The sequence below is a fragment of the Podarcis melisellensis genome (assembly GCF_964234715.1).
Source record: "Podarcis melisellensis genome assembly, chromosome: 11".
Taxonomy (NCBI): domain Eukaryota; kingdom Metazoa; phylum Chordata; class Lepidosauria; order Squamata; family Lacertidae; genus Podarcis; species Podarcis melisellensis.
This window is the reverse complement of record NC_138543.1, coordinates 24770593-24784146: the sequence shown is the minus strand read 5'-3', so window position 1 is coordinate 24784146 and position 13554 is coordinate 24770593. Positions and strand designations below refer to the sequence as shown.

General features: G+C 43.1%; 2 protein-coding genes across 12 annotated transcripts in view; one reads left to right on the top strand and one right to left on the bottom strand.

The window, feature by feature from the left end:
- PAM (peptidylglycine alpha-amidating monooxygenase) overlaps nt 1–6894 on the top strand; it is a 119788-nt gene extending 112894 nt beyond the window's left edge. For 4 of the 7 annotated variants that reach the window (XM_081930458.1, XM_081930455.1, XM_081930460.1 and 1 more), the window contains 3 exons: nt 2706–2909; nt 5044–5100; nt 6083–6894. In XM_081930458.1, the coding sequence (XP_081786584.1) occupies nt 2706–2909; nt 5044–5100; nt 6083–6264 (443 nt within the window). In that variant the 3' untranslated portion in view covers nt 6265–6894. The remainder of the gene's footprint in view (nt 1–2705; nt 2910–5043; nt 5101–6082) is intronic. The other 3 variants (XM_081930461.1, XM_081930459.1, XM_081930457.1) reach the window with 2 other exon arrangements.
- The window catches only part of GIN1 (gypsy retrotransposon integrase 1), a 35168-nt gene that overhangs the window by 5101 nt on the left and 16513 nt on the right, over nt 1–13554 (bottom strand). Inside the window, exons 9-10 of one of the 5 annotated variants that reach the window (XR_014172978.1) lie at nt 12210–12410; nt 11017–11105 (exon numbers count right to left, since the gene is read on the bottom strand). The exons of 1 other annotated variant lie outside the window; for it this stretch is intronic. The gene's annotated coding sequence lies outside the window, so the exon portion shown is untranslated. Of the gene's footprint in view, nt 1–9818; nt 10019–11016; nt 11106–11281; nt 12411–13554 lie in introns of those variants that run through there. 3 more of the 5 variants (XM_081930631.1, XM_081930634.1, XM_081930632.1) reach the window with 3 other exon arrangements.

Sequence of the window (13554 nt, the reverse complement as noted above, 5' to 3'; positions counted from 1 at the left end):
GCAACCAGTGTTGGCTGTAGTAGTGGTTAGTGGGACAGTTACTGAGACGGAGATAGGCGAGGCAGAGGGAGCTCAGTGTGTTGTGGTTTCAGGAGCGAGGCCAGTCTTATGAGCGCACACTGCACCCAGCTCCCTGCTTCTTACTCTCGTCTCTTGGTAACTGGCAGTGATACTGGGCACTGGGAAGCCAGAGCCGAGCAACACCATCCCACGGGCTGCTACTGATGAGTTGACTGCATTTGAAAGTTACCAAGCAACATCTTTTTCCAAAGCTTTCCCTACCCCCCCCCCCATCAGCCTTGTCAAGAAACTGCATTAGCACACAAGCAGGGCAGGGCTGAAATCTCACGAGGACAGACATCTTGTGAGATTTGGCAGTTCCTGCTTTGCCCAGCTGTGGCAGCCAAAGGCCACCTTCTGGAATTATCATGCCAAGATGATTGTTGCCAAAGCAGCCCTTTTACAACAATGAACTTCGAAATTCCATTTTATCCGTGAACTCACTGGGTAGTTGAAAGCTCACTTATAAAAATTGGATTGTTGAGGGACCTTAACGTTGCAAAATTGTCGTGAGGATAAATAAGCCATACGATTCTTTTGGCACACAAATAATGGATTTAGACAAATAGCTTTTCCTCCAGGTGTTGAAATTTGGCTTGCTCAATGAGCCTTGACTATGGAGTCCATCATATATCGAACTCCTTCACACAAACCGCATTTGCCCATGCGTAGCAACTGCAAAAGTCAATGACTGCCTGGGAGGAGGGTGTGTGTGTGTGTGTGTGTGTGTGTGTGTGTGTGGTCACATCTATTAAAAAGTGACCTAGAAGTTGCTAGTCCTACAAGACATGATGCACATGAAAGCACATGCAGTTGATTGCAGCGTGGTCTGTTTTGCTTGTCTTTCATTTGAAAGTTATAATTCCTGTTTCTTTTCTTCTATGGCGACCAATCTTTCAGCATCTTGCGCTTGCTGCTAATTATTGTTTTACAGGAGGCTTCCAGGTGGCAGTGACTAGTGGAGATGACAACTTCTGCAGGAGTCAGTGGACAGAGCTCTGAGCTTTGTTGGAAGATCTGCTGCCCCCCTGCCTCCTAGACTGTCTCTGTTTGTGAGCGAATTGACAGGGGGGGCTGTTCAGATTCCTGAAACCTGACCCTTTTATTGGAGCTATTTAATTTTAATTTTACTTTTACCCTTTATTCTCTTTCCCTCCCTGCTCATCTTTGTTATCCCTTCCCCTCTTAAGGATTAGTTAGGGACTTTCCCAGGGGGCTTCACGTAATTGAGATTAGGACCTTTTGCAGCCTAAAGGTAAAGGGACCCCTGACCATTAGGTCCAGTCGTGGCCGACTCTGGGGTTGCGGCGCTCATCTCGCTTTACTGGCCGAGGGAGCCGGCATACAGCTTCCGGGTCATGTGGCCATCATGACTAAGCCGCTTCTGGTGAACCAGAGCAGTGCACAGAAACGCCGTTTACCTTCCCGCCGGAGCGGTACCTATTTATCTACTTGCACTTTGATGTGCTTTCGAACTGCTAGGTTGGCAGGAGCAGGGACCGAGCAACGGGAGCTCACCCTGTTGTGGGGATTCGAACCACGACCTTCTGATCGGCAAGTCCTAGGCTCTGTGGTTTAACCCACAGCGCCACCCGCGTCCCATTTTGCGGCCTGTTTCCAGCCAAAAAGCCTGAGCAGTTGGTCCAAAGCCACCTGAGGGAAAAACAGAGGTGTTCCTTTGGGCGGTAGTCGTGGCTCAGTCTGCTTTTTACCACCTGGCACAAAAGAAGTTTTTTTTCCTTTGCATCTAGAGAAGAGGCTGCAGAGGATATTGCACTGAGTAGGTAGTGGCTGAAGCAAAGCCGTTCTGGTTCACTAGCGGAGCCAGAGCGCAGAGCTTTGCCTGATCTGAGAAGGTACTTTTGTTGCCTACTCTTCCCAGAGGGTGGGCAGACATCGTACCCAAGACCAGGAACTCAGAATGGTGGTCAGCCCCATCCCTCCTTTTGGGAGGACTCTGCTAGTCTGGGCCCTTCCCCACCAAACTGGGAGGCAGAGGCGGCATCTTCAGAAGACCACTGAGGGGGCCCAACACAACGTCCTGAAGTCACACAATGTCCTGACATCACTGCACTTGGCTCCGTGTTTAGCCTCAACAATGGGAGCCCCTGGCCCCCTTTAAAAAAGGTTGAGGGGGCCCAAAGAGCCTTGGCTCCCTGGAGCTGGCACATCTGCTGGGAGGTCAATGTCACAACCCCATCAGGATGCCTCAAAGCTGTGAGCCCTGCATTTATGCCCTTTGGTATGTTTCCTATGGTAACTGGGAGGGGCCTGGAAAGGTTTGCAGAATGGGTTTGGGGCCTTGTTGAGTCCCAGATGAGGCAGTCCTTGGTCCAGTAGGGTGGTGCCCACAGTTCCTCTGGTTTCCGCTCCACCATGGTAGGGGAAACAAGGGCAAGTGAGAACACAAGTCCCGGAGTAGGTTGTCTGTAAGGCAGAGGGTGGCAGCTGCTCCAAAGAAGCTCTGAGTTCTGCCTACTGACTCTTGGCCATTGGTGATCAGTGCCATCCTCCTTAAACAGAAATTCACATTTCTTTTTTCTTTTTTTAATACATGTTATGAAGTGAACTTCCACGTTCCCGTGGAGTCCATATGCACAGCGTGAAAAACCTCATCTTTGTTCAATCTCCTTCTTTTCTTAAAGAAGCAGAGGCTGTCATAGAAGCCAGACTGACAAACAAACCCATGTCAAAGGAATTGTTAAAGAAAGAAGAAAAGCACCCTGTGGTCCAGCAGGCCAGCACCGGAGTTTCTGTTGTCCTTATTACGACGCTTCTAATTATTCCAATCGTCGTCCTTTTGGCAATTGCAGTATTTATCCGGTGGAGAAAGACAAGAATCTATGGAGGTAATTAGCTAACTCTTAAATTGGTAACAACAATCCTTTTTCGTGTCCAAAACCTTCATGGAAACAGCACAATAAAACTGTGTGAAATGCTTATTTCCCCAACTACTGTGTAGCAGTCAAATTTGAGCAGACAAAAGTAAGATGTGCCATGATCCCTGTATCTCTGGCTTTCTTGGTTTGGAAGGTGGCTTTTTATGTTCCTTTCTCTGTTCGGATTAAATTTTCTTGCAGTACTTTAGCAGGGGGCAGTGTTTTGATTTTTTTTACTTTGTGAGTTCATAAAGATTGGGATGTTAAAAATGGTAGCTGAAGAAAGCACAGCCAATTATGGAGTGGTCTTGCTGTCTTTTGTGCTGGCTCTGAATAAGATCTCTCTCCTTTGGATGTCTCCAACTTACTCTTTAGAATCCATCTGGGCCTCCATTGATGTGGAATTCCTTCTATATGTGCTAAAACAAATAACCCTTTGCTTCCTTTTCTTAAATTTCTATAATTTAATGCTTGCAAATAGCCCAGAGTAACAGCACCCATTAACTTACCTATCATAGATGTATGTGCAGCAGCAGCAGCATTTTATCGGTTCAGAGTAAAGACCAAGTGTTAAGACCTATCCGTCAGCTAACTCTGAAAACAAAGCCATGCAATAATTGCAAGGAAACCTTCAAGTGGGATTTTGAGTGCAGAAGGGACAGGAAGAAGGCATGCTTAACCCTTCTCCCATCTGTCATTTCTACACTCTGCATCAACTTTCCGTGGCCTTTCCCTTCTCGTTCATAATGAGGAATTGGTTTAGAGCAGAATAGAGGGAGAGGAAAGAGCTTCCTTTAATGGTGTCTGCTCAAAATCTACCACCACCACCACTGAAAAGCTGTTTGACTTTACTAAAGGCTCGCTGAGGGGCCTTATTACATGCATTTGCTAATAATATGTAAATAATGGAGGGGACTTCTCACATTATCTCAGGTGGAACTTGCACCTGTTCTGCATTTTGTCCCATTCAGGATGAGGGCAGAGTGCATTGCCTTGCTCTTTTTGATATTGTCACTTATCCAAATCTGATCAGCTACACTGTCATGCTATGCTGGCTTCATGGCCCCTGTTACAAAGGTGGCTAACCTGGGGTCCTCCGGATGCTGTTAAAAGTACAGCTCTCATCATCCCTGACTATTGGCTGTGTTGGCTGGGACTGATGGGAGTTGTAGTTCAACAGCATCTTGAAAACTCCAGGTTAGCTACCTCTTCCTTATTAGCTGGAACACACCAGGAAAAATTCTTATTTGTTGTTTAAAAACTGTCAAAGCAGCTGCCAAGAAACAATGAACAGAAATAGTTCAAAATGGTACAAAAATTGCAGTGGGTTTTCTTTGAGGGGGGCGCTTCAGAGACTATTAAGTGTGCTTGCCCCATGTTCATCTGCCATAACTTGGATTTGCCCTAGTTTTTAGCTCCTGTAAGCTTAGGTAGTTTTCACATGGGGAACATTTTATAAATACCAGAAGCAATTCTGCAAGTAGGATATAGCTCAATATATAAACAGTGCAACACACGGTGTTTCCAAACAAGTGCTACTATGTAGTTTTTCCCTATGGATATGACTTTTCAAAACTAAACCTTGTTGGAAATATTTGAATTAATGTTTTGACTTAATGCTTTGAAAGGCTAGCTTGGTTTCACTAAGTTTGTCTAGTTTATTATAGATTTAATGAGGGCTTTAAGATTATAGAAAATGTAACTTGAAAAAAGAGACATTGCACATAAACCAACAAATCTTTAATAAACATATGTTTTAAAAAATAAAGAAGTAATTTTAAGGGAAGTCACTTTTAGAACTTAATTCATTTTCTCAGTGGGACAAATCCAGATCCACGTCTTTTACAGTCTCGGGTGATATGTGAAAGTAAAATTCTAATAGTCAGCGACAGAACAGAATCATTTACAAATAGCGTTGTTACTTTTCAGCTGCAAACACAGCAAAACCACCAAGGCCCAACAGAGACTTTGCCATTTCATTTCCATTTCTCTTCCACATAGCTTGATTTGCACAAATCCTGCTTTATTTTCTGGTGTGTGTTGATAATATAATTCTGCTTGAGGGTGCTTGCTCCTGATGTAGCAATATGTCTCATTTTTATAGCTGATGCCGAACATAAACTTGATTCAAGTTCAGGGGGAATCCTGGGCAAATTTAGAGGTGAGTAAAGGGAAAGCAAAGACCAAGGATGAGGGCAGGAAATAGTCTGGGGACTGTAGCGACACCACATCATTTCCGCTCCTCGTACGAGACTTGAACATGATGTCTATTGTGAGAATCTTTCATAAGCTGGTTTTACAGCCAATTGGGGCTGGAAAGCAGGACATAAACATAGTCCTTCATTTACAATCTGGTGTTACACTCCTAAGAAGTCAGAGACCCATGAAAGAATAACAATAAATGTTTTTTATTTTTAATAAAAGATCCATGAAAGTATATGCTCTATGTGTTTATGGGCTCTTGTGTGAGATATTCCCAGATGTACCTAGCAAGTGAGCGTTGCATTGATTCTCTTCATTAGCTGTTAAAATGCCTGCCTGCCTCCTACCTAGTACAAATTGTCTGTCCTCTGCTAATGAATTTGGCAGCTATTCCTTAGGAGAATGTAGTGATAGTGTTGAGTCTTCCCCTTATCTACCATGTAAAGCCTTGGGGAGCGGCTGATTTGGTTTGATGAGGAACACAAGAGTGTTCCTAGAGACACAGAACAATACTAAGAAATTGATCTTCTGCAAATCTTCCCTTTATATAATGAAGAAAAATAATGACTGCAATTATTTCTCTCAGCCGAAGTTCAAAATAATCCCTGAGCTAACTTTAAAGGGGGGGTCAGAGAAGAAGATGGAGGCTATTATAGCTAAGAGAGCCAATCCTGTATTGTGACTATGTCACGCCTCTCAAGGGAAGGCATGATGGGGGAAATGGACAGAACTGAAGATATAGCTGATTCCAACAGGCAGATCAGAGGACTTATTCCGTGAGTCACTTTATACTGACCTCAACAGGTTTTCTAAGAAGCTGCTGTGCTTGAACAAGCACAGCTGCCATCTTAGGAAATAAAAAAGCATCATGATCCAAAGTAGCAACTTGTGAGAATAATGGGCACATTGAACACTTTCTTAAAGTGCGTTTCCACTTTCAGGAAAAGGTGGCGGAGGCCTCAATCTTGGGAACTTCTTTGCAAGCCGCGCAGGCTACAGTCGAAAAGGATTTGATCGACTTAGTACAGAAGGGAGCGACCAAGAAAAAGATGAGGACGATGCCACAGATTCAGAAGAGGAAGATGCTGTTCCTCACCCTCCAGCGATACCTCCATCTTCCTGAAATTGGCCTTTGATTTCTACCTTGTATGACTCTACAAAGATTGCCGGATTTAGCACGTTTTAAGATTTTGTGTATTTAATTGTAAACTGTACTAGTCCTTTGTGCGACTGTACACAATTCGCCCCCTCCCTTTGGCTTCAGTTTGGTTTTAGAGTGTGACCATTTCATATCAGTGCCATTGTCTTCTGTGAACCTTTTAATAAAGCAGAACAATCCCATTTTAATTGCAGTAATGATTTTGAAAGTAGTAGTATCTGCTCATTTCAGTTAGGGACCTTCTCTATATTTGTAAATAAGTCCCAGCCTCTGCTTTAAGAAAACATTTTTTTCAGTTCCAATTTTTTCTTTTGTGCCTTTTCACGTTCAATGCCCTTAACCTATCACAGAACAGAGATAATTTAGTGCCACAATGAGACAAAGCTGCTAAAACTCCTATTTTTTAAAGAAAAATCACTAGCATTCTGTTGCTTTGAGGGAAAGATTTTTAAAGCCTCTATTTAAAATGGTTTTTCTTCTTCCTCGAGAATTTGTGTGTTTCCAGGATGTCTTATTTTTAGATGGTTATACTGTTAGAACACTATTTTCAGAAGCTGAATGTAATTTGTGTAATAAAGTGTTCGCAGAGCATTAGCTGTCAGAGTGTACTTTGGAATTTTTGCATTGAGGTGGGAGAGGGGAATGGGTCTTTGTATGCAACTTTTTGTAAGCCAATACCTCAAACCACTGAATACAGTGCAAAGTTTTATCACTGCTTTCTACTAGCAGTGGAGAGGAAAAGGAAACCAAAGTGTTATTTTGTATGAAAGATGGAAGATGTTTTGTTACATGACATATTTTTTTTCTTTTTTAAAAAGCAAAACTTAAAAACCTAAAACTAAATTTGCATTACATGTATAAAAATCAAGCGTTGGTTTTTAAAGAAAAATCTGGCCTGTATATCCAAACTTCAGGGTATGTACTCAAATAAAACATTGTCAGAGCTAAGAAGAAACCTGTGTCTCAACTTGCATAGAAATAATTTTATTTTTGCACATTTCCTTCCCCAATCATAAAGTACAGTCCTGGTTACCATAGCATGAACACGCAGTCTCCACACTTGGCATTTGTAAAGCCCTTTGGAGTGTTCAAAGTGTTTTATATATATTAAAAGTCTACAACCATTAGGTCATAATTATGCCCATTTTATAGATGGGAGACTGAGGCTGGAGAGGAGTGCTTTGCTACGAGGCCTCCTGTCGAATTCATAGCAGATGGCACAACTTGAAGTTGCAGTGTAATCTGTGCTGAATTCAATTAGACGTGTGCATGGCGGGGATGAGAAGCCCTTGGACTCGCATCTCCCATCAGCCCCTGACAGCATAGCCAATCAGGGATGAGGAAAGTTGCAGGCCCAGCAGCATCTGCTGTGGTAAGACAGCAGTCTCTGTCTCTTAACTGCCGTGCTATATTAGCCATAATATTTTATCCCTAATGAAGATTTACTGCAATGCGTCTGACAGAACATGACAATGATAATTTAGATACATCGGCCAAGTTCCATTTGATGAATAAAAACATGGTCCGTACCCCCCCCCCACCGATGCCCATTTAGTAACATTAACATCTTCTGAGAAAAGGTGGCTACGTGCAGGAAACTACATGGTTCCTTTGAGAGGGACTGTTTCGTCAGTGAGACATTTTCTTGGAGCAAGCAAAAGCAGGCATCGGTGACAAACTTCTTTAGCTATCACAGTATAAACAGGTTAAAGAAAATCTGTTTTTTAAAAAATTGGCATTCTGTTGATAATTAAATTCATTGAAACAAAAAATAATACATAACTTATAAATAATAAAAATTATTATTTATCTATTCATTCATTCCCCACCCATCTGGCTGGGTTTCCCCAGCCACTCTGGGCAGCTCCCAACAGAATACAGTGGTACCTCTGGTTAAGAACTTAATTCGTTCTGGAGGTCCGTTCTTAACCTGAAACTGTTCTTAACCTGAAGCACCACTTTAGCTAATGGGGCCTCCTGCTGCCACCGCTGCGCTATTTCTGTTCTCATCCTGAAGCAAAGTTCTTAACCCGAGGTAATATTCCTGGGTTAGCGGAGTCTGTAACCTGAAGCGTCTGTAACCCAAGGTACCACTGTAATAATAATAATAAAGCAATACAACATCAAACAAGAAAAACTTCCCTAAACAGTGCTGGCTTCAGATGTCTTCTAAAAGTCAGATAGTTGTTTACTTCTTTGACATCTGATGGGAGGGCCTTCCACAGGGCGGGTGCCATTACCAAGAAGGCCCTCTGCCTGGTTCCCTGCAGCTTCACTTCTCGCAGTGGGGGGACTGCCAGAAGGCCCTCGGAGCTGGACCTCAATATCCAGGCAGAACGATGTGGGTGCAGAAGCTCCTTCAGGTATACTGGGCTGAGGCCATTTAGGGCTTTAAAGGTCAGCACCAACACTTTGAATTGTGCTCAGTAACATTTCTAGCAGACAAGCATTCAAACGCAAAATCTGTAACTTCGCATCTATAACTATTCTAAATGGAACTTGTTAAATTAGCAAATATTAAAACATGAATGTTACTAAATTCCCCACCCCCCAGTAATGCGGATCTGTCTATTGAATCCTGCATTCTATTTTTTTTATACATGAAGAGCTTGAGTTTGGACAGCAGTGAGAATGGAAGTGGGTACTTGTTTCCGTGATAGGAACCGAATCCAAGAATATGTGGTTATATAGTGCCCAGACAGGTGTCTGTTGAAGTAGGATCTGTGTAAGAGGTAGCAAACACGGTGCTCTCCAAATATTGCTGGACAACCATTGGCCATGCTAGCTGAAGGTGATGGAGAGAACCGTGTTTGTTACCCCTACCTACAGGATTCAGACTGAACGAAGCATATTTGTAGCCTGAGATGTGTAACAGAAGGGTACAGAATTAAGCAGGAACCAATGTACTTTTTGAGGAGATCGAACCCAGTGTGAAACCCAAGACGTCTCCAGAGACCTCAGCAGCAGGAAGTTACCTGAGGGTGTTCCAATTGAATTGCCATCCTAACTAAGCAGCTGTCCTTACCACCAAGTATCATTAGGTGGAAATTGGTTCTCTAGGAGGCATCTTGATTCAGTAGTGCTTTCCAATTAAGCAATGTACCATGGTAGTTCATCAAAATTTATAGATCGGGGTCAGAAACGTTTTCCAGCTGTGGGCCGATCCACCATCCCTCAGACCCTGTGGTGGGCTGGACTATATTTTTTTTGGGGGGGGATAAACGAATTCCTATGCCCCACAAATAACGCAGAGGTGCATTTTAAATAATAGGACACATTCTACTCATGTAAAAACACGCTGATTCCCAGACCACCCGCGGGCCGGATTGAGAAGACAATTGGGCCACATCTGGACCCTGGGCCTTAAGTTGCCTACCCCTGTTATAGATCAATGCAGTATATTGGAGCAATGCAGAATAGTGGCTCTACTCCATCTCCTCAGCATAGTCTACAGGTGTTCCTTCCAGCTGCCATGACTAGGTCACTCTTCTGACGCTGGTTCTTGAAGCCCAAGATCGGCCTAAAAGGTCACAGGAAACAGTAATACAGTGTTGATCTTGTTGCATGAAAGCCTGGTGATATAAACAGACTGTCAAGGCTTCCCACATTTCCTTCTTGCTGCTTTTGGAAGGTTAGCACTGGAGAGGAGTGCAGAACATGGCAAATCTTTAGACCGCTTTCCTTTTTCTCCAGAAGAATAGAAGAACCATCTTAACAGCTACAGTTATTTGGGGATGGAGGGGAAGAGAGAATAATAGAAAAAAATAGAAAATAACTTCTCACCCACTTATACTGGTGAGCACAATACAATGCCAGCTTCTCTAGTGGTGCCCCCCTCCACCTGATCCTCAGCCTAAATTCTCTGCATCAGAAGATTTATGCCAGAGTTGGGGAACATGTGGCTCTCCAGATGTTGGACCCCAGTCCCCATCATCCCTGACCAGTGGCCATGCTGATGGGAGCTGCTGTCCAACAACATCTGAAGGGTCTTGGATTTTCCATCCCTGATTTATGCCTGATAATGAGAAGGGCTTTCGGTCTGTGCAGGTGCTTGCCAAATCCTGGGGAATGGGCTGGTCCATAATGGGCTGCAATTTTTTTGCCCAAGAAATTGGAAGTAAATATGACCGAAAAGCAGGATAAAAAATGCTTTAAATAAATAGTAGAATGCATGCTGTCACAAAACCGTACCTCTCTGTATTGCAACTCAAAAATGTATTATTGTATCCAGCTCAGAAACTTGATTAATGCACCAAATTTAAAATGATTACAGGGGACTGCAACTGTTCCAAACAGCATCTCATTTCTCAGTGTCAAAAGCCATTTATTTTAGCGTGCCTAACTCGCATTGGATAGAATATGTAATAAAACTGTCATTTCCGAGATGGCAAAGCTAATCTCTCCCTCTCCTCCCGCCCTCCAACTCTTCAAACTTGCAATCAGGATCACATTTTGTGACACAACCGATTTTGATAAACCATTTCCTTAATTTTGCTATTGAGGCTGGTATTCAACTTAAGTGTTACTCAGAGAAGACCCATTGAAATTAATGAAAATGACTAAATCTGGACCACTAATTTCAACAGGTCTACTGGGTTAAACCACAGAGCCTAAGACAACCACCAGTTCACAAATTCCCAGTAGCTGATCAGTGGTCTTGTAACCTTCCAACCTATTTTATTTTATTCAAGTATTGCATTTCACATTGTTAAGAAATCCGTTGTAAAGCATCTTCTATGTGGTCGGTTAATACGGGCACAAAGATTTTTTTAAAAATCTCTCCACATATATAAAACTACATAAACCTAGCATTTATATTAGGGTTCATTATCTGCTCGCACTTTGACATGCTTTCGAACTGCTAGGTTGGCAGGAGCAGGGACCGAGTGATGGGAGCTCACCCTGTCGCGGGGATTCGAACCACCGACCTTCCGGTGGGAAGGTAAATGGTGTTTCCCTGCGCTGCTCTGGTTCGCCAGAAGCGGCTTAGTCATGCTGGCCACATGACCCAGAAACTGTACGCCGGCTCCCTCGGCCAATAAAGTGAGATGAGCACCGCAACCCCAGAGTCGGTCACGAATGGACCTAATGGTCAGGGGTCCCTTTACCTTTACCTTTTTACTCTGCTGAGTAAAATTTAGTTGAATACTGCTCTAAAATTTTATTTCCTAAATTCATTTTAGCCTTAACATTAGTAAGCCTGTATTCTGTATATAAAAGTCGTAAAGTGGATATGGGATCACAGCCTTACAGCAAAATCCAAACCCAAGAGTCCCCAGATTTGAGTACGTTCAGAGTAGGTGAATGTGGCAGACCCAGGGTTATGCCAGATTAACTCCCCCATCTCAATTCAGCCAGGGGCACAGCAACTCCTTCAATCAGGCTCCATTGATGGGACTTATGTTAGTGTTAAGTCCCCAAAAAGGGCATTCTGGGGCAAGGAGATACAGCTGCTCCAAACTCCAAACCTCTTTCAACCCAGGTGCCTTGACAACTTGGAACTTACTCTGGCAAAAACAGTGGTGTAAGTCAAACTAGACTTTGGAATAAGGGTAACTTGCAGTCGTTTCCTAGTATACATTCATTTCATAATCAGGAACTGTATCCATATGGGCTCACAGACTGAAAAATGTCCTTGCTGGTGACATTCTTGCTAGTTGATCAGCGCGGCCAACTATTAGCAATCTTTTATAGATTGCTATCAGATAACCAGAAAGAACAACCACCAGTTCACTAATTTCCAGTAGCTGATCAGTGGACTTGTAACCTTCCAACCTATTTTATTTTATTCAAGTATTGCATTTCACATTGTTAAGAAATCCGTTGCAAAGCATCTTCTATGTGGTCGGTTAATACTGGCACAAATATTTTTTTTTAAAATCTCTCCAAATATATAAAACGACATAAACCTAGCATTTATATTAGGGTTCATATTTTGGCCTTGCATATTTGTGCAGCAAATTGCATAGTGCTTCTGAACATGAGCTTGCTTAACGATGCCCCCCTTCTGTCTTGGTTTTCTCCAGTGTCTGTTTACATCCATCACCACTGCCTGTTGGACTGCAGGGCAGATCCTTTTGACAGCTGCCCACTCTCCTGGTTGTGCAGAACTTCATCAGAAAAAAAGAGATGTTAATTAGAACTTACCGTATTTTTCTGTGCATAAGACGAGCTACTGTATTGTTCCGTCTATAAGATGCCCCCATGTATAAGATGCTCCCTATTTTGGGGAAGTCTGATTTAAGAAAATGGGGGGATATATCCATGTATAAGATGCCACCCCAATTTTTGACATTATTTTTTAGGGAAAAAACCTAGTCTTATACACGAAAAAATACGGTATTTTTCTTTTTAGAATATGTTTAAAATTGGAGGTCATATTATACACGGTTAGTGCAGAGCGGGGAGAAGCGATTGGTTGCAGCTGCAAGCAGGAGACTGCCTGTGGCTATTTGGCATTTGATTGGTGGCCGCAGCAAGGGCTGTTGTTGATTGGCTTCCCCCGCAGCAATTGGGCGGGTGATTGGCGGCTTTTGCGTCGCTTGCAATTTTAAGCATTGTTCAGTCGGGTGAGTGACTTTCGGCAATCCCCTCCCCCCAAAAAAGCTCAACAACTGTGGGCACTACCCCCCAAAAAGTGCAACAACTCTGGGAAATACTCCCCCAAAAAAGCTTAACAACTGTACAACTCTTGACAATTTCCCCCTATTTTCTTAATTTGGAGTCCCCCAAAACAAGGGGCATCTTATACATGGAAAAATATGGTAATCCCTCAATATGTCCTTCCACTCAGAGCTAACAAATTCTCACGCCTATGTTCTTTCCCAAAACATATGGTGTTTCACACCTCACACTCCTTCCTTGCGGTATCTTGTTGTGGGCGATTGGGGCACAGGATTAACTGAAATGTACGCATTCACTTTCATGAACACACAAACATGCTCTTTCTCTGTGCAGCCGGATTTGTTCAACCGAAGTGAGTGAATGACACCTAGTGGTTAAGAATAAAAGTACCCAAGTAGGTTTTTATATGTACCACTACCATATGTTCTGCATGCAGAAGATTGGGTTTCCCATTTCCCAGCACCTCCTGTGACACATAAAGTCTTCTGCCTGAACTACACAAGAACTGCTGCCAGAAAGTATTGGGCCATATGAATCAAGGGACTGCTTCAGTATAAAGCAGCTTCATATCTTATACAGTGAATATCAAGCAAACTTGGCATGGGTCTCCCTCTGTTCTTCCCCAGTCCT